The sequence below is a fragment of the Salvelinus fontinalis genome, unplaced genomic scaffold, assembly GCF_029448725.1.
Source record: "Salvelinus fontinalis isolate EN_2023a unplaced genomic scaffold, ASM2944872v1 scaffold_1011, whole genome shotgun sequence".
In the NCBI taxonomy this organism is placed as follows: Eukaryota; Metazoa; Chordata; class Actinopteri; order Salmoniformes; family Salmonidae; genus Salvelinus; species Salvelinus fontinalis.
The window spans coordinates 32,501-52,500 of NW_026601220.1; the positions used below are offsets into that span (position 1 = coordinate 32,501).

Here is a 20,000-nt window from a genome sequence, read left to right on the forward strand (position 1 = left end):
CTCTCAGCACCACTACTCCTCTTAAAGAGCTTACAACCCTACTACCCTGTTAAAACAGTCACCACTCTACAACGATCCTTTAGGTAAACTCTCATTACAACCCTAGTACCCTGTTAAAACAGTCACCACTCTACAATGATCCTTTAGGTAAACTCTCATTACAACCCTAGTACCCTGTTAAAACAGTCACCACTCTACAACGATCCTTTAGGTAAACTCTCATTACAACCCTACTACCCTGTTAAAACAGTCACCACTCTACAACGATCCTTTAGGTAAACTCTCATTACAACCCTAGTACCCTGTTAAAACAGTCACCACTCTACAACGATCCTTTAGGTAAACTCTCATTACAACCCTACTACCCTGTTAAAACAGTCACCACTCTACAACGATCCTTTAGGTAAACTCTCATTACAACCCTAGTACCCTGTTTAAACAGTCACCACTCTACAACGATCATTTAGGTAAACTCTCATTACAACCCTAGTACCCTGTTAAAACAGTCACCACTCTACAACGATCCTTTAGGTAAACTCTCATTACAACCCTACTACCCTGTTAAAACAGTCACCATTCTACAACGATCCTTTAGGTAAACTCTTATTACAACCCTACTACCCTGTTAAAACAGTCACCACTCTACAACGATCCTTTAGGTAAACTCTCATTACAACCCTACTACCCTGTTAAAACAGTCACCACTCTACAAGGATCCTTTAGGTAAACTCTCATTACAACCCTACTACCTTGTTAAAACAGTCACCACTCTACAACAATCCTTTAGGTAAACTCTCATTACAACCCTACTACCCTGTTAAAACAGTCACCACTCTACAACGATCCTTTAGGTAAACTCTCATTACAACCCTAGTACCCTGTTAAAACAGTCACCACTCTACAACAATCCTTTAGGTAAACTCTCATTACAACCCTACTACCCTGTTAAAACAGTCACCACTCTACAACGATCCTTTAGGTAAACTCTCATTACAACCCTACTACCCTGTTAAAACAGTCACCACTCTACAATGATCCTTTAGGTAAACTCTCATTACAACCCTAGTACCCTGTTAAAACAGTCACCACTCTACAACGATCCTTTAGGTAAACTCTCATTGCAAACCTACTACCCTGTTAAAACAGTCACCACTCTACAACGATCCTTTAGGTAAACTCTCATTACAACCCTACTACCCTGTTAAAACAGTCACCACTCTACAACGATCCTTTAGGTAAACTCTCATTACAACCCTACTACCCTGTTAAAACAGTCACCACTCTACAACGATAATTTAGGTAAACTCTCATTACAACCCTAGTACCCTGTTAAAACAGTCACCACTCTACAACGATCCTTTAGGTAAACTCTCATTACAACCCTACTACCCTGTTAAAACAGTCACCACTCTACAACGATCCTTTAGGTAAACTCTCATTACAACCCTACTACCCTGTTAAAACAGTCACCACTCTACAACGATCCTTTAGGTAAACTCTCATTACAACCCTAGTACCCTGTTAAAACAGTCACCACTCTACAACGATCCTTTAGGTAAACTCTCATTACAACCCTACTACCCTGTTAAAACAGTCACCACTCTACAACGATCCTTTAGGTAAACTCTCATTACAACCCTACTACCCTGTTAAAACAGTCACCACTCTACAACGATCCTTTAGGTAAACTCTCATTACAACCCTACTACCCTGTTTAAACAGTTACCACTCTACAACGATCCTTTAGGTAAACTCTCATTACAACCCTACTACCCTGTTAAAACAGTCACCACTCTACAATGATCCTTTAGGTAAACTCTCATTACAACCCTAGTACCCTGTTAAAACAGTCACCACTCTACAACGATCCTTTAGGTAAACTCTCATTACAACCCTACTACCCTGTTAAAACAGTCACCACTCTACAACGATCCTTTAGGTAAACTCTCATTACAACCCTACTACCCTGTTAAAACAGTCACCACTCTACAACGATCCTTTAGGTAAACTCTCATTACAACCCTACTACCCTGTTAAAACAGTCACCACTCTACAACGATAATTTAGGTAAACTCTCATTACAACCCTAGTACCCTGTTAAAACAGTCACCACTCTACAACGATCCTTTAGGTAAACTCTCATTACAACCCTACTACCCTGTTAAAACAGTCACCACTCTACAACGATCCTTTAGGTAAACTCTCATTACAACCCTAGTACCCTGTTAAAACAGTCACCACTCTACAACGATCCTTTAGGTAAACTCTCATTACAACCCTAGTACCCTGTTAAAACAGTCACCACTCTACAACGATCCTTTAGGTAAACTCTCATTACAACCCTAGTACCCTGTTAAAACAGTCACCACTCTACAACGATCCTTTAGGTAAACTCTCATTACAACCCTACTACCCTGTTTAAACAGTTACCACTCTACAACGATCCTTTAGGTAAACTCTCATTACAACCCTAGTACCCTGTTAAAACAGACACCACTCCACAGCGATCCTTTAGGTAAACTCTCATTACAACCCTACTACCCTGTTTAAACAGTTACCACTCTACAACGATCCTTTAGGTAAACTCTCATTACAACCCTAGTACCCTGTTAAAACAGACACCACTCCACAGCAATCCTTTAGGTAAACTCTCATTACAACCCTACTACCCTGTTAAAACAGTCACCACTCTACAACGATCCTTTAGGTAAACTCTCATTACAACCCTAGTACCCTGTTAAAACAGTCACCACTCTACAACGATCCTTTAGGTAAACTCTCATTACAACCCTACTACCCTGTTAAAACAGTCACCACTCTACAACGATCCTTTAGGTAAACTCTCATTACAACCCTACTACCCTGTTAAAACAGTCACCACTCTACAACGATCCTTTAGGTAAACTCTCATTACAACCCTAGTACCCTGTTAAAACAGTCACCACTCTACAACGATCCTTTAGGTAAACTCTCATTACAACCCTACTACCCTGTTTAAACAGTTACCACTCTACAACGATCCTTTAGGTAAACTCTCATTACAACCCTACTACCCTGTTAAAACAGTCACCACTCTACAATGATCCTTTAGGTAAACTCTCATTACAACCCTAGTACCCTGTTAAAACAGTCACCACTCTACAACGATCCTTTAGGTAAACTCTCATTACAACCCTACTACCCTGTTAAAACAGTCACCACTCTACAACGATCCTTTAGGTAAACTCTCATTACAACCCTACTACCCTGTTAAAACAGTCACCACTCTACAACGATCCTTTAGGTAAACTCTCATTACAACCCTACTACCCTGTTAAAACAGTCACCACTCTACAACGATAATTTAGGTAAACTCTCATTACAACCCTAGTACCCTGTTAAAACAGTCACCACTCTACAACGATCCTTTAGGTAAACTCTCATTACAACCCTACTACCCTGTTAAAACAGTCACCACTCTACAACGATCCTTTAGGTAAACTCTCATTACAACCCTAGTACCCTGTTAAAACAGTCACCACTCTACAACGATCCTTTAGGTAAACTCTCATTACAACCCTAGTACCCTGTTAAAACAGTCACCACTCTACAACGATCCTTTAGGTAAACTCTCATTACAACCCTAGTACCCTGTTAAAACAGTCACCACTCTACAACGATCCTTTAGGTAAACTCTCATTACAACCCTACTACCCTGTTTAAACAGTTACCACTCTACAACGATCCTTTAGGTAAACTCTCATTACAACCCTAGTACCCTGTTAAAACAGACACCACTCCACAGCGATCCTTTAGGTAAACTCTCATTACAACCCTACTACCCTGTTTAAACAGTTACCACTCTACAACGATCCTTTAGGTAAACTCTCATTACAACCCTAGTACCCTGTTAAAACAGACACCACTCCACAGCGATCCTTTAGGTAAACTCTCATTACAACCCTACTACCCTGTTAAAACAGTCACCACTCTACAACGATCCTTTAGGTAAACTCTCATTACAACCCTAGTACCCTGTTAAAACAGTCACCACTCTACAACGATCCTTTAGGTAAACTCTCATTACAACCCTACTACCCTGTTAAAACAGTCACCACTCTACAACGATCCTTTAGGTAAACTCTCATTACAACCCTACTACCCTGTTAAAACAGTCACCACTCTACAACGATCCTTTAGGTAAACTCTCATTACAACCCTAGTACCCTGTTAAAACAGTCACCACTCTACAACGATCCTTTAGGTAAACTCTCATTACAACCCTACTACCCTGTTTAAACAGTTACCACTCTACAACGATCCTTTAGGTAAACTCTCATTACAACCCTAGTACCCTGTTAAAACAGACACCACTCCACAGCGATCCTTTAGGTAAACTCTCATTACAACCCTACTACCCTGTTAAAACAGTCACCACTCTACAACGATCCTTTAGGTAAACTCTCATTACAACCCTAGTACCCTGTTAAAACAGTCACCACTCTACAACGATCCTTTAGGTAAACTCTCATTACAACCCTACTACCCTGTTAAAACAGTCACCACTCTACAACGATCCTTTAGGTAAACTCTCATTACAACCCTACTACCCTGTTAAAACAGTCACCACTCTACAACGATCCTTTAGGTAAACTCTCATTACAACCCTACTACCCTGTTAAAACAGTCACCACTCTACAACGATAATTTAGGTAAACTCTCATTACAACCCTAGTACCCTGTTAAAACAGTCACCACTCTACAACGATCCTTTAGGTAAACTCTCATTACAACCCTACTACCCTGTTAAAACAGTCACCACTCTACAACGATCCTTTAGGTAAACTCTCATTACAACCCTAGTACCCTGTTAAAACAGTCACCACTCTACAACGATCCTTTAGGTAAACTCTCATTACAACCCTAGTACCCTGTTAAAACAGTCACCACTCTACAACGATCCTTTAGGTAAACTCTCATTACAACCCTAGTACCCTGTTAAAACAGTCACCACTCTACAACGATCCTTTAGGTAAACTCTCATTACAACCCTACTACCCTGTTTAAACAGTTACCACTCTACAACGATCCTTTAGGTAAACTCTCATTACAACCCTAGTACCCTGTTAAAACAGACACCACTCCACAGCGATCCTTTAGGTAAACTCTCATTACAACCCTACTACCCTGTTTAAACAGTTACCACTCTACAACGATCCTTTAGGTAAACTCTCATTACAACCCTAGTACCCTGTTAAAACAGACACCACTCCACAGCGATCCTTTAGGTAAACTCTCATTACAACCCTACTACCCTGTTAAAACAGTCACCACTCTACAACGATCCTTTAGGTAAACTCTCATTACAACCCTAGTACCCTGTTAAAACAGTCACCACTCTACAACGATCCTTTAGGTAAACTCTCATTACAACCCTACTACCCTGTTAAAACAGTCACCACTCTACAACGATCCTTTAGGTAAACTCTCATTACAACCCTACTACCCTGTTAAAACAGTCACCACTCTACAACGATCCTTTAGGTAAACTCTCATTACAACCCTAGTACCCTGTTAAAACAGTCACCACTCTACAACGATCCTTTAGGTAAACTCTCATTACAACCCTACTACCCTGTTTAAACAGTTACCACTCTACAACGATCCTTTAGGTAAACTCTCATTACAACCCTAGTACCCTGTTAAAACAGACACCACTCCACAGCGATCCTTTAGGTAAACTCTCATTACAACCCTACTACCCTGTTAAAACAGTCACCACTCTACAACGATCCTTTAGGTAAACTCTCATTACAACCCTACTACCCTGTTAAAACTGTCACCACTCTACTACGATCCTTTAGGTAAACTCTCATTACAACCCTACTACCCTGTTAAAACAGTCACCACTCTACAACGATCCTTTAGGTAAACTCTCATTACAACCCTACTACCCTGTTAAAACAGTCACCACTCTACAACGATCCTTTAGGTAAACTCTCATTACAACCCTACTACCCTGTTAAAACAGTCACCACTCTACAACGGTCCTTTAGGTAAACTCTCATTACAACCCTACTACCCTGTTAAAACAGTCACCACTCTACAACGATCCTTTAGGTAAACTCTCATTACAACCCTACTACCCTGTTAAAACAGTCACCACTCTACAACGATCCTTTAGGTAAACTCTCATTACAACCCTACTACCCTGTTAAAACAGTCACCACTCTACAACGATCCTTTAGGTAAACTCTCATTACAACCCTACTACCCTGTTAAAACAGTCACCACTCTACAACGATCCTTTAGGTAAACTCTCATTACAACCCTAGTACCCTGTTAAAACAGTCACCACTCTACAACGATCCTTTAGGTAAACTCTCATTACAACCCTACTACCCTGTTAAAACAGTCACCACTCTACAACGATCCTTTAGGTAAACTCTCATTACAACCCTAGTACCCTGTTAAAACAGTCACCACTCTACAACGATCCTTTAGGTAAACTCTCATTACAACCCTACTACCCTGTTAAAACAGTCACCACTCTACAACGATCCTTTAGGTAAACTCTCATTACAACCCTAGTACCCTGTTTAAACAGTCACCACTCTACAACGATCATTTAGGTAAACTCTCATTACAACCCTAGTACCCTGTTAAAACAGTCACCATTCTACAACGATCCTTTAGGTAAACTCTCATTACAACCCTAGTACCCTGTTAAAACAGTCACCACTCTACAAAGATCCTTTAGGTAAACTCTCATTACAACCCTACTACCCTGTTAAAACAGTCACCACTCTACAACGATCCTTTAGATAAACTCTCATTACAACCCTAGTACCCTGTTAAAACAGTCACCACTCTACAACGATCCTTTAGGTAAACTCTCATTACAACCCTACTACCCTGTTAAAACAGTCACCATTCTACAACGATCCTTTAGGTAAACTCTTATTACAACCCTACTACCCTGTTAAAACAGTCACCACTCTACAACGATCCTTTAGGTAAACTCTCACTACAACCCTACTACCCTGTTAAAACAGTCACCACTCTACAAGGATCCTTTAGGTAAACTCTCATTACAACCCTACTACCTTGTTAAAACAGTCACCACTCTACAACGATCCTTTAGGTAAACTCTCATTACAACCCTACTACCCTGTTAAAACAGTCACCACTCTACAACGATCCTTTAGGTAAACTCTCATTACAACCCTAGTACCCTGTTAAAACAGTCACCACTCTACAACAATCCTTTAGGTAAACTCTCATTACAACCCTACTACCCTGTTAAAACAGTCACCACTCTACAACGATCCTTTAGGTAAACTCTCATTACAACCCTACTACCCTGTTAAAACAGTCACCACTCTACAATGATCCTTTAGGTAAACTCTCATTACAACCCTAGTACCCTGTTAAAACAGTCACCACTCTACAACGATCCTTTAGGTAAACTCTCATTACAACCCTACTACCCTGTTTAAACAGTTACCACTCTACAACGATCCTTTAGGTAAACTCTCATTACAACCCTACTACCCTGTTAAAACAGTCACCACTCTACAATGATCCTTTAGGTAAACTCTCATTACAACCCTACTACCCTGTTAAAACAGTCACCACTCTACAACGATCCTTTAGGTAAACTCTCATTACAACCCTACTACCCTGTTAAAACAGTCACCACTCTACAACGATCCTTTAGGTAAACTCTCATTACAACCCTACTACCCTGTTAAAACAGTCACCACTCTACAACGATCCTTTAGGTAAACTCTCATTACAACCCTACTACCCTGTTTAAACAGTTACCACTCTACAACGATCCTTTAGGTAAACTCTCATTACAACCCTACTACCCTGTTAAAACAGTCACCACTCTACAATGATCCTTTAGGTAAACTCTCATTACAACCCTAGTACCCTGTTAAAACAGTCACCACTCTACAACGATCCTTTAGGTAAACTCTCATTACAACCCTACTACCCTGTTAAAACAGTCACCACTCTACAACGATCCTTTAGGTAAACTCTCATTACAACCCTACTACCCTGTTAAAACAGTCACCACTCTACAACGATCCTTTAGGTAAACTCTCATTACAACCCTACTACCCTGTTAAAACAGTCACCACTCTACAACGATAATTTAGGTAAACTCTCATTACAACCCTAGTACCCTGTTAAAACAGTCACCACTCTACAACGATCCTTTAGGTAAACTCTCATTACAACCCTACTACCCTGTTAAAACAGTCACCACTCTACAACGATCCTTTAGGTAAACTCTCATTACAACCCTAGTACCCTGTTAAAACAGTCACCACTCTACAACGATCCTTTAGGTAAACTCTCATTACAACCCTAGTACCCTGTTAAAACAGTCACCACTCTACAACGATCCTTTAGGTAAACTCTCATTACAACCCTAGTACCCTGTTAAAACAGTCACCACTCTACAACGATCCTTTAGGTAAACTCTCATTACAACCCTACTACCCTGTTTAAACAGTTACCACTCTACAACGATCCTTTAGGTAAACTCTCATTACAACCCTAGTACCCTGTTAAAACAGACACCACTCCACAGCGATCCTTTAGGTAAACTCTCATTACAACCCTACTACCCTGTTTAAACAGTTACCACTCTACAACGATCCTTTAGGTAAACTCTCATTACAACCCTAGTACCCTGTTAAAACAGACACCACTCCACAGCGATCCTTTAGGTAAACTCTCATTACAACCCTACTACCCTGTTAAAACAGTCACCACTCTACAACGATCCTTTAGGTAAACTCTCATTACAACCCTAGTACCCTGTTAAAACAGTCACCACTCTACAACGATCCTTTAGGTAAACTCTCATTACAACCCTACTACCCTGTTAAAACAGTCACCACTCTACAACGATCCTTTAGGTAAACTCTCATTACAACCCTACTACCCTGTTAAAACAGTCACCACTCTACAACGATCCTTTAGGTAAACTCTCATTACAACCCTAGTACCCTGTTAAAACAGTCACCACTCTACAACGATCCTTTAGGTAAACTCTCATTACAACCCTACTACCCTGTTTAAACAGTTACCACTCTACAACGATCCTTTAGGTAAACTCTCATTACAACCCTAGTACCCTGTTAAAACAGACACCACTCCACAGCGATCCTTTAGGTAAACTCTCATTACAACCCTACTACCCTGTTAAAACAGTCACCACTCTACAACGATCCTTTAGGTAAACTCTCATTACAACCCTACTACCCTGTTAAAACTGTCACCACTCTACTACGATCCTTTAGGTAAACTCTCATTACAACCCTACTACCCTGTTAAAACAGTCACCACTCTACAACGATCCTTTAGGTAAACTCTCATTACAACCCTACTACCCTGTTAAAACAGTCACCACTCTACAACGATCCTTTAGGTAAACTCTCATTACAACCCTACTACCCTGTTAAAACAGTCACCACTCTACAACGGTCCTTTAGGTAAACTCTCATTACAACCCTACTACCCTGTTAAAACAGTCACCACTCTACAACGATCCTTTAGGTAAACTCTCATTACAACCCTACTACCCTGTTAAAACAGTCACCACTCTACAACGATCCTTTAGGTAAACTCTCATTACAACCCTACTACCCTGTTAAAACAGTCACCACTCTACAACGATCATTTAGGTAAACTCTCATTACAACCCTACTACCCTGTTAAAACAGTCACCACTCTACAACGATCCTTTAGGTAAACTCTCATTACAACCCTAGTACCCTGTTAAAACAGTCACCACTCTACAACGATCCTTTAGGTAAACTCTCATTACAACCCTACTACCCTGTTAAAACAGTCACCACTCTACAACGATCCTTTAGGTAAACTCTCATTACAACCCTAGTACCCTGTTAAAACAGTCACCACTCTACAACGATCCTTTAGGTAAACTCTCATTACAACCCTACTACCCTGTTAAAACAGTCACCACTCTACAACGATCCTTTAGGTAAACTCTCATTACAACCCTAGTACCCTGTTTAAACAGTCACCACTCTACAACGATCATTTAGGTAAACTCTCATTACAACCGTAGTACCCTGTTAAAACAGTCACCACTCTACAACGATCCTTTAGGTAAACTCTCATTACAACCCTAGTACCCTGTTAAAACAGTCACCATTCTACAACGATCCTTTAGGTAAACTCTCATTACAACCCTAGTACCCTGTTAAAACAGTCACCACTCTACAAAGATCCTTTAGGTAAACTCTCATTACAACCCTACTACCCTGTTAAAACAGTCACCACTCTACAACGATCCTTTAGGTAAACTCTCATTACAACCCTAGTACCCTGTTAAAACAGTCACCACTCTACAACGATCCTTTAGGTAAACTCTCATTACAACCCTACTACCCTGTTAAAACAGTCACCATTCTACAACGATCCTTTAGGTAAACTCTCATTACAACCCTACTACCCTGTTAAAACAGTCACCACTCTACAACGATCCTTTAGGTAAACTCTCATTACAACCCTACTACCCTGTTAAAACAGTCACCACTCTACAAGGATCCTTTAGGTAAACTCTCATTACAACCCTACTACCTTGTTAAAACAGTCACCACTCTACAACAATCCTTTAGGTAAACTCTCATTACAACCCTACTACCCTGTTAAAACAGTCACCACTCTACAACGATCCTTTAGGTAAACTCTCATTACAACCCTAGTACCCTGTTAAAACAGTCACCACTCTACAACAATCCTTTAGGTAAACTCTCATTACAACCCTACTACCCTGTTAAAACAGTCACCACTCTACAACGATCCTTTAGGTAAACTCTCATTACAACCCTACTACCCTGTTAAAACAGTCACCACTCTACAATGATCCTTTAGGTAAACTCTCATTACAACCCTACTACCCTGTTTAAACAGTTACCACTCTACAACGATCCTTTAGGTAAACTCTCATTACAACCCTACTACCCTGTTAAAACAGTCACCACTCTACAATGATCCTTTAGGTAAACTCTCATTACAACCCTAGTACCCTGTTAAAACAGTCACCACTCTACAACGATCCTTTAGGTAAACTCTCATTACAACCCTACTACCCTGTTAAAACAGTCACCACTCTACAACGATCCTTTAGGTAAACTCTCATTACAACCCTACTACCCTGTTAAAACAGTCACCACTCTACAACGATCCTTTAGGTAAACTCTCATTACAACCCTACTACCCTGTTAAAACAGTCACCACTCTACAACGATAATTTAGGTAAACTCTCATTACAACCCTAGTACCCTGTTAAAACAGTCACCACTCTACAACGATCCTTTAGGTAAACTCTCATTACAACCCTACTACCCTGTTAAAACAGTCACCACTCTACAACGATCCTTTAGGTAAACTCTCATTACAACCCTAGTACCCTGTTAAAACAGTCACCACTCTACAACGATCCTTTAGGTAAACTCTCATTACAACCCTAGTACCCTGTTAAAACAGTCACCACTCTACAACGATCCTTTAGGTAAACTCTCATTACAACCCTAGTACCCTGTTAAAACAGTCACCACTCTACAACGATCCTTTAGGTAAACTCTCATTACAACCCTACTACCATGTTAAAACAGTCACCACTCTACAACGATCCTTTAGGTAAACTCTCATTACAACCCTAGTACCCTGTTAAAACAGTCACCACTCTACAACGATCCTTTAGGTAAACTCTCATTACAACCCTACTACCCTGTTTAAACAGTTACCACTCTACAACGATCCTTTAGGTAAACTCTCATTACAACCCTAGTACCCTGTTAAAACAGACACCACTCCACAGCGATCCTTTAGGTAAACTCTCATTACAACCCTACTACCCTGTTAAAACAGTCACCACTCTACAACGATCCTTTAGGTAAACTCTCATTACAACCCTAGTACCCTGTTAAAACAGTCACCACTCTACAACGATCCTTTAGGTAAACTCTCATTACAACCCTACTACCCTGTTAAAACAGTCACCACTCTACAACGATCCTTTAGGTAAACTCTCATTACAACCCTACTACCCTGTTAAAACAGTCACCACTCTACAACGATCCTTTAGGTAAACTCTCATTACAACCCTAGTACCCTGTTAAAACAGTCACCACTCTACAACGATCCTTTAGGTAAACTCTCATTACAACCCTACTACCCTGTTTAAACAGTTACCACTCTACAACGATCCTTTAGGTAAACTCTCATTACAACCCTAGTACCCTGTTAAAACAGACACCACTCCACAGCGATCCTTTAGGTAAACTCTCATTACAACCCTACTACCCTGTTAAAACAGTCACCACTCTACAACGATCCTTTAGGTAAACTCTCATTACAACCCTACTACCCTGTTAAAACTGTCACCACTCTACTACGATCCTTTAGGTAAACTCTCATTACAACCCTACTACCCTGTTAAAACAGTCACCACTCTACAACGATCCTTTAGGTAAACTCTCATTACAACCCTACTACCCTGTTAAAACAGTCACCACTCTACAACGATCCTTTAGGTAAACTCTCATTACAACCCTACTACCCTGTTAAAACAGTCACCACTCTACAACGATCCTTTAGGTAAACTCTCATTACAACCCTACTACCCTGTTAAAACAGTCACCACTCTACAACGATCCTTTAGGTAAACTCTCATTACAACCCTACTACCCTGTTAAAGCAGTCACCACTCTACAACGATCCTTTAGGTAAACTCTCATTACAACCCTACTACCCTGTTAAAACAGTCACCACTCTACAACGATCCTTTAGGTAAACTCTCATTACAACCCTACTCCCCTGTTAAAACAGTCACCACTCTACAACGATCCTTTAGGTAAACTCTCATTACAACCCTAGTACCCTGTTAAAACAGTCACCACTCTACAACGATCCTTTAGGTAAACTCTCATTACAACCCTACTACCCTGTTAAAACAGTCACCACTCTACAACGATCCTTTAGGTAAACTCTCATTACAACCCTAGTACCCTGTTAAAACAGTCACCACTCTACAACGATCCTTTAGGTAAACTCTCATTTCAACCCTACTACCCTGTTAAAACAGTCACCACTCTACAACGATCCTTTAGGTAAACTCTCATTACAACCCTACTACCCTGTTTAAACAGTCACCACTCTACAACGATCCTTTAGTTAAACTCTCATTACAACCCTAGTACCCTGTTAAAACAGTCACCACTCTACAACGATCCTTTAGGTAAACTCTCATTACAACCCTACTACCCTGTTAAAACAGTCACCACTCTACAATGATCCTTTAGGTAAACTCTCATTACAACCCTAGTACCCTGTTAAAACAGTCACCACTCTACAACGATCCTTTAGGTAAACTCTCATTACAACCCTAGTACCCTGTTAAAACAGTCACCACTCTACAACGATCCTTTAGGTAAACTCTCATTACAACCCTACTACCCTGTTAAAACAGTCACCACTCTACAACGATAATTTAGGTAAACTCTCATTACAACCCTAGTACCCTGTTAAAACAGTCACCACTCTACAACGATCCTTTAGGTAAACTCTCATTACAACCCTACTACCCTGTTAAAACAGTCACCACTCTACAACGATCCTTTAGGTAAACTCTCATTACAACCCTAGTACCCTGTTAAAACAGACACCACTCCACAACGATCCTTTAGGTAAACTCTCATTACAACCCTACTACCCTGTTAAAACAGTCACCACTCCACAACGATCCTTTAGGTAAACTCTCATTACAACCCTACTACCCTGTTAAAACAGTCACCACTCTACAACGATCCTTTAGGTAAACTCTCATTACAACCCTACTACCCTGTTAAAACAGTCACCACTCTACAACGATCCTTTAGGTAAACTCTCATTACAACCCTAGTACCCTGTTAAAACAGTCACCACTCTACAACGATCCTTTAGGTAAACTCTCATTACAACCCTACTACCCTGTTAAAACAGTCACCACTCTACAACGATCCTTTAGGTAAACTCTCATTACAACCCTACTACCCTGTTTAAACAGTCACCACTCTACAACGATCCTTTAGTTAAACTCTCATTACAACCCTAGTACCCTGTTAAAACAGTCACCACTCTACAACGATCCTTTAGGTAAACTCTCATTACAACCCTACTACCCTGTTAAAACAGTCACCACTCTACAATGATCCTTTAGGTAAACTCTCATTACAACCCTAGTACCCTGTTAAAACAGTCACCACTCTACAACGATCCTTTAGGTAAACTCTCATTACAACCCTAGTACCCTGTTAAAACAGTCACCACTCTACAACGATCCTTTAGGTAAACTCTCATTACAACCCTACTACCCTGTTAAAACAGTCACCACTCTACAACGATAATTTAGGTAAACTCTCATTACAACCCTAGTACCCTGTTAAAACAGTCACCACTCTACAACGATCCTTTAGGTAAACTCTCATTACAACCCTACTACCCTGTTAAAACAGTCACCACTCTACAACGATCCTTTAGGTAAACTCTCATTACAACCCTAGTACCCTGTTAAAACAGACACCACTCCACAACGATCCTTTAGGTAAACTCTCATTACAACCCTACTACCCTGTTAAAACAGTCACCACTCTACAACGATCCTTTAGGTAAACTCTCATTACAACCCTACTACCCTGTTAAAACAGTCACCACTCTACAACGATCCTTTAGGTAAACTCTCATTACAACCCTACTACCCTGTTAAAACAGTCACCACTCTACAACGATCCTTTAGGTAAACTCTCATTACAACCCTACTACCCTGTTAAAACAGTCACCACTCTACAACGCTCCTTTAGGTAAACTCTCATTACAACCCTAGTACCCTGTTAAAACAGTCACCACTCTACAACGATCCTTTAGGTAAACTCTCATTACAACCCTACTACCCTGTTAAAACAGTCACCACTCTACAACGATCATTTAGGTAAACTCTCATTACAACCCTACTACCCTGTTAAAACAGTCACCACTCTACAATGATCCTTTAGGTAAACTCTCATTACAACCCTAGTACCCTGTTAAAACAGTCACCACTCTACAACGATCCTTTAGGTAAACTCTCATTACAACCCTAGTACCCTGTTAAAACAGTCACCACTCTACAACGATCCTTTAGGTAAACTCTCATTACAACCCTACTACCCTGTTAAAACAGTCACCACTCTACAACGATCCTTTAGGAAAACTCTCATTACAACCCTAGTACCCTGTTAAAACAGTCACCACTCTACAACGATCCTTTAGGTAAACTCTCATTACAACCCTACTACCCTGTTAAAACCCTGTCCATCTCTCTTTGCACAACATTTCTATACAGGGACAGAGAAAGGTAGGCATGGATGGTTAGAGGGAGACAGGAATGAGGGTAGGGATGGAAGGTGAAAGGGAGGGATGGAGGAGCCATGAATGGATTGAGAGAGGAATTGATGGAGGGATGGGAGGGATGGATGGAGGCCGAAAGGGATGGAGGAAGGGATGGATGGAAAGAGAGAGGGATGGTGGGTTAGACGGATGGAGGGACAGACAGGTGGAGGGGGGGAGAGGGATGGATAGATAGAGTGAGTGAGTGAGTGAGTGAGTGAGTGAGTGAGTGAGTGAGTGAGTGAGTGAGCGCTCTCAATTACCTTGATGGTGGGAAGGACAAGGTCCATGGCTGCACACTGTCTTGGTGTCAGGCTACGGGCTTCCTCTCTGATCACATGGTCCTAGAGTGGAGATAATAGAAAGAGATAGATTAATCAATAAATGTTTCCATAACCTTCTTCTTGGAGAGGACACACACACACACACACACACACACACACACACACACACACACACACACACACACAAACTGTAAATTATATGTTAATTTGAGGTATTATCAACAGTAAAAATAATAGAGCATTGTGGGAAAATTGCTGTATTTCAAAATTGCTGTATTTCAAATGGTACTGTAATTCCACCCAGAATACAGTAAAGTATCTTTGGAGCGCCAAAAACATTTTGACCACTAGTGGGTGCATGGTATAGTTGTTCATTGCTTATTAACATATTTTGAGGCATACTGTAATATATAAAATACATAATTTTACTCGCCACCGAGCTGCCTGTAAATTACTGTCAAATTCATGGCAACCCCTTTACAGTGTATTATTAATGTGGTTCCTGAGATGGAAAACCCATTGTGAGATCTGATAATGTGATTCAGCAGGAGAATAAAGCAAAACAGTACAGACAGCGACAGTACAGTTGCTTGCAAATTGCTGCTCAACCATGGCACATCACAGACACAATACTGTCTCCCTATCTTTCTGCTGTGCTTCTTGGAACATGAAATGAGACTAGTGACTCTGATCAAAGAGTGTAACTGTGGGAAGATCTTTTAGTGTAGGAGCAGAGATACAGGGACTTCATTAAAAACAGTTCATCTGTGTTACAGACGGATTGGAAAGCAACTACGATTACGTAATATGATGAAGACTTGGCCAGTTTAGTCATGGGTTTATAGCATGACGTGAAGTTGCATGACTAGGGTAGGAGAGGAGTGGGCTGTTTTAGCAGAGATGACCTCAATCTGGATGTAATCACTATGAGAACTAACCAACTAACACAGATCTACTGCTCTGGAGGACGTACATCGTGTTCTGTGTGGGACTCTGACTTTTGATAATCACAACAGTGTGTGTGCATGTGTGTCTGTGTGTGTGTGTTTACTGTAGCTGTGCTCTGACAGACTGGAGGTTGCAAAAACCCAGAACTGCCTATTAAACTCTGTTTTTAACACAGTCTCTCACTCGTTCTCTTTTTCTCTCTCACACACACACACACACACACACACACACACACACACACACACACACACACACACACACACACACACACACACACACACACCACACATACACACACACACACACATACACACACCACACACCACACATACACACACACACACACACACACACACTCTCAAATGCACACACACACTCATGGTGTGCCCCAGACCTACCTTGAGTTTGGATAGCTGTCCCAGGTCCTTGGCAGCACTGAAAATCATCTGGGCTCCTTGCTGTGAGGAGAAGAGACAGGGTTATACTCTATATACACCTTTGAAGCACTTACATACTGAATATAATGTGAAAGGAAACACGAAGGAGGTACATTAAGGATATTGTTTTTGTTCTGTGTGTGTGTGTAGGTATGTGTGTGTGTAGGTGTGTGTGTTTGTGGGCGTGTTTAGACCAGAAGTGTCTGTGGGCGTGTTTAGACCAGAAGTCTCCACAAGAATAGTAAATCTTTTCTTTTGACCAACTGGGGACATTTTGTTAGTCCCCACAAGGTCAAATTCTATTTCTAGGGGATTTAGGGTTAAGGTTAGAATTAGTGTTAGGGTTAGAATTAAGTTTAGGGTTAGGGGTAAGGTTAGATTTTGAGGTAAAGGTTAGGGTTGTGGTTAGGGGTTAGGGAAAATATAATTTTGATCAGGACAGAATTGTGTCCACCCACGAGGTTAGTTTTACAAGACTGTGTGTGTGTGTGTTTGAGAACATCCCTTCTGGGTGTTGTCAGCCTTGTCAGTGTTGCCTGTTGGAAAAGCAGGTTTGGCTTTTCATTCCTCTATCCAGGCTTCACTAACATTTCCTGCATGACTGACACATAAAGAGAGAAGGAGACACCGTCTTCTCCAAACTTTGTAAATATCCTCTATGGTGCATCTGTGTTTTGTACGTATTTGTGTGTGGGAGTGTGTGTGTGTGTGTGGGAGTGTGTGTGTGTGTGCGTCGGTGTTTGTGTGTGTGTGTGTGTGTGTGGGAGTGTGTTGGTGTGTGTGTGTGTGTGTGTGTGTGTGTGTGGGAGTGTGTCGGTGTGTGTGTGAGTGTGTTGGTGTGTGTGGGAGGGTGTCGGTGTGTGTGGGAGGGTGTCGGTGTGTGTGTGAGTGTGTTGGTGTGTGTGGGAGGGTGTCGGTGTGTGTGGGAGTGTGTTGGTCTGTGTGGGAGTGTGTCGGTGTGTCGGTGTGTTGGTGTGTGTGGGAGGGTGTCGGTGTGTGGTAGTGTGTTGGTGTGTGTGGGAGTGTTTCGGTGTGTGTGGGAGTGTGTTGGTGTGTGTGGGAGTGTGTTGGAGTGTGTCGGTGTGTCGGTGTGTGTGTGTGGGAGTGTGTTGGTGTGTGTGGGAGTGTGTGGGAGTGTGTCGGTGTGTGTGGGAGTGTGTCGGTGTGTGTGGGAGTGTGTCGGTGTGTGTGGGAGTGTGTCGGTGTGTGGGAGTGTGTCGGTGTGTGGGAGTGTGTCGGTGTGTCGGTGTGTGTGTGTGGGAGGGTGTCGGTGTGTGTGGGAGTGTGTCGGTGTGTGTGGGAGTGTGTCGGTGTGTGTGTGTGGGAGTGTGTCGGTGTGTGTGGGAGTGTGTCGGTGTGTGTGGGAGTGTGTCGGTGTGTGTGGGAGTGTGTCGGTGTGTGTGGGAGTGTGTCGGTGTGTCGGTGTGTGTGTGGGAGTGTGTCGGTGTGTGTGGGAGTGTGTCGGTGTGTCGGTGTGTGTGTGGGAGTGTGTCGGTGTGTGTGTGTGGGAGTGTGTCGGTGTGTGTGTGTGGGAGTGTGTCGGTGTGTGTGTGTGGGAGTGTGTCGGTGTGTGTGTGTGGGAGTGTGTCGGTGTGTGTGTGTGGGAGTGTGTCGGTGTGTGTGTGTGGGAGTGTGTCGGTGTGTGTGTGTGGGAGTGTGTCGGTGTGTGTGTGTGGGAGTGTGTCGGTGTGTGTGTGTGGGAGTGTGTCGGTGTGTGTGTGTGGGAGTGTGTCGGTGTGTGTGGGAGTGTGTCGGTGTGTGTGGGAGTGTGTCGGTGTGTGTGGGAGTGTGTGGGAGTGTGTTGGAGTGTGTCGGTGTGTCGGTGTGTGTGTGTGGGAGTGTGTTGGTGTGTGTGGGAGTGTGTTGGAGTGTGTCGGTGTGTCGGTGTGTGTGTGTGTGGGAGTGTGTTGGTGTGTGTGGAAGTGTGTCGGTGTGTGTGGGAGTGTGTGTGTGTGTGTGGGAGTGTGTCGGTGTGTGTGTGGGAGTGTGTCGGTGTGTGGGAGTGTGTCGGTGTGTGTGGGAGTGTGTCGGTGTGTGGGAGTGTGTCGGTGTGTCGGTGTGTGTGTGTGGGAGGGTGTCGGTGTGTGTGGGAGTGTGTCGGTGTGTGTGGGAGTGTGTCGGTGTGTGTGTGTGGGAGTGTGTCGGTGTGTGTGTGTGGGAGTGTGTCGGTGTGTGTGTGTGGGAGTGTGTCGGTGTGTGTGTGGGAGTGTGTCGGTGTGTGTGTGTGGGAGTGTGTCGGTGTGTGTGTGTGGGAGTGTGTCGGTGTGTGTGTGGGAGTGTGTCGGTGTGTGTGGGAGTGTGTCGGTGTGTGTGGGAGTGTGTCGGTGTGTGTGGGAGTGTGTCGGTGTGTGGGAGTGTGTCGGTGTGTGGGAGTGTGTCGGTGTGTGGGAGTGTGTCGGTGTGTGTGTGTGGGAGTGTGTCGGTGTGTGTGGGAGTGTGTCGGTGTGTGTGGGAGTGTGTCGGTGTGTGTGTGTGGGAGTGTGTCGGTGTGTGTGTGTGGGAGTGTGTCGGTGTGTGTGTGTGGGAGTGTGTCGGTGTGTGTGGGAGTGTGTCGGTGTGTGTGGGAGTGTGTCGGTGTGTGTGGGAGTGTGTCGGTGTGTCGGTGTGTGTGTGGGAGTGTGTCGGTGTGTGTGTGTGGGAGTGTGTCGGTGTGTGTGTGTGGGAGTGTGTCGGTGTGTGTGTGTGGGAGTGTGTCGGTGTGTGTGTGTGGGAGTGTGTCGGTGTGTGTGTGTGGGAGTGTGTCGGTGTGTGTGTGTGGGAGTGTGTCGGTGTGTGTGTGTGGGAGTGTGTCGGTGTGTGGGAGTGTGTCGGTGTGTGGGAGTGTGTCGGTGTGTGTGGGAGTGTGTCGGTGTGTGTGGGAGTGTGTCGGTGTGTGTGGGAGTGTGTCGGTGTGTGTGGG

General features: G+C 42.8%; 1 protein-coding gene across 1 annotated transcript in view; it reads right to left on the bottom strand.

The window, feature by feature from the left end:
- The window catches only part of LOC129848144 (protein unc-13 homolog B-like), a 56,948-nt gene that overhangs the window by 30,575 nt on the left and 6,373 nt on the right, over nt 1-20,000 (bottom strand). Inside the window, exons 4-5 of the mRNA XM_055915617.1 lie at nt 17,063-17,122; nt 15,696-15,776 (exon numbers count right to left, since the gene is read on the bottom strand). Coding sequence (XP_055771592.1) covers nt 15,696-15,776; nt 17,063-17,122 — 141 coding nt within the window. The remainder of the gene's footprint in view (nt 1-15,695; nt 15,777-17,062; nt 17,123-20,000) is intronic.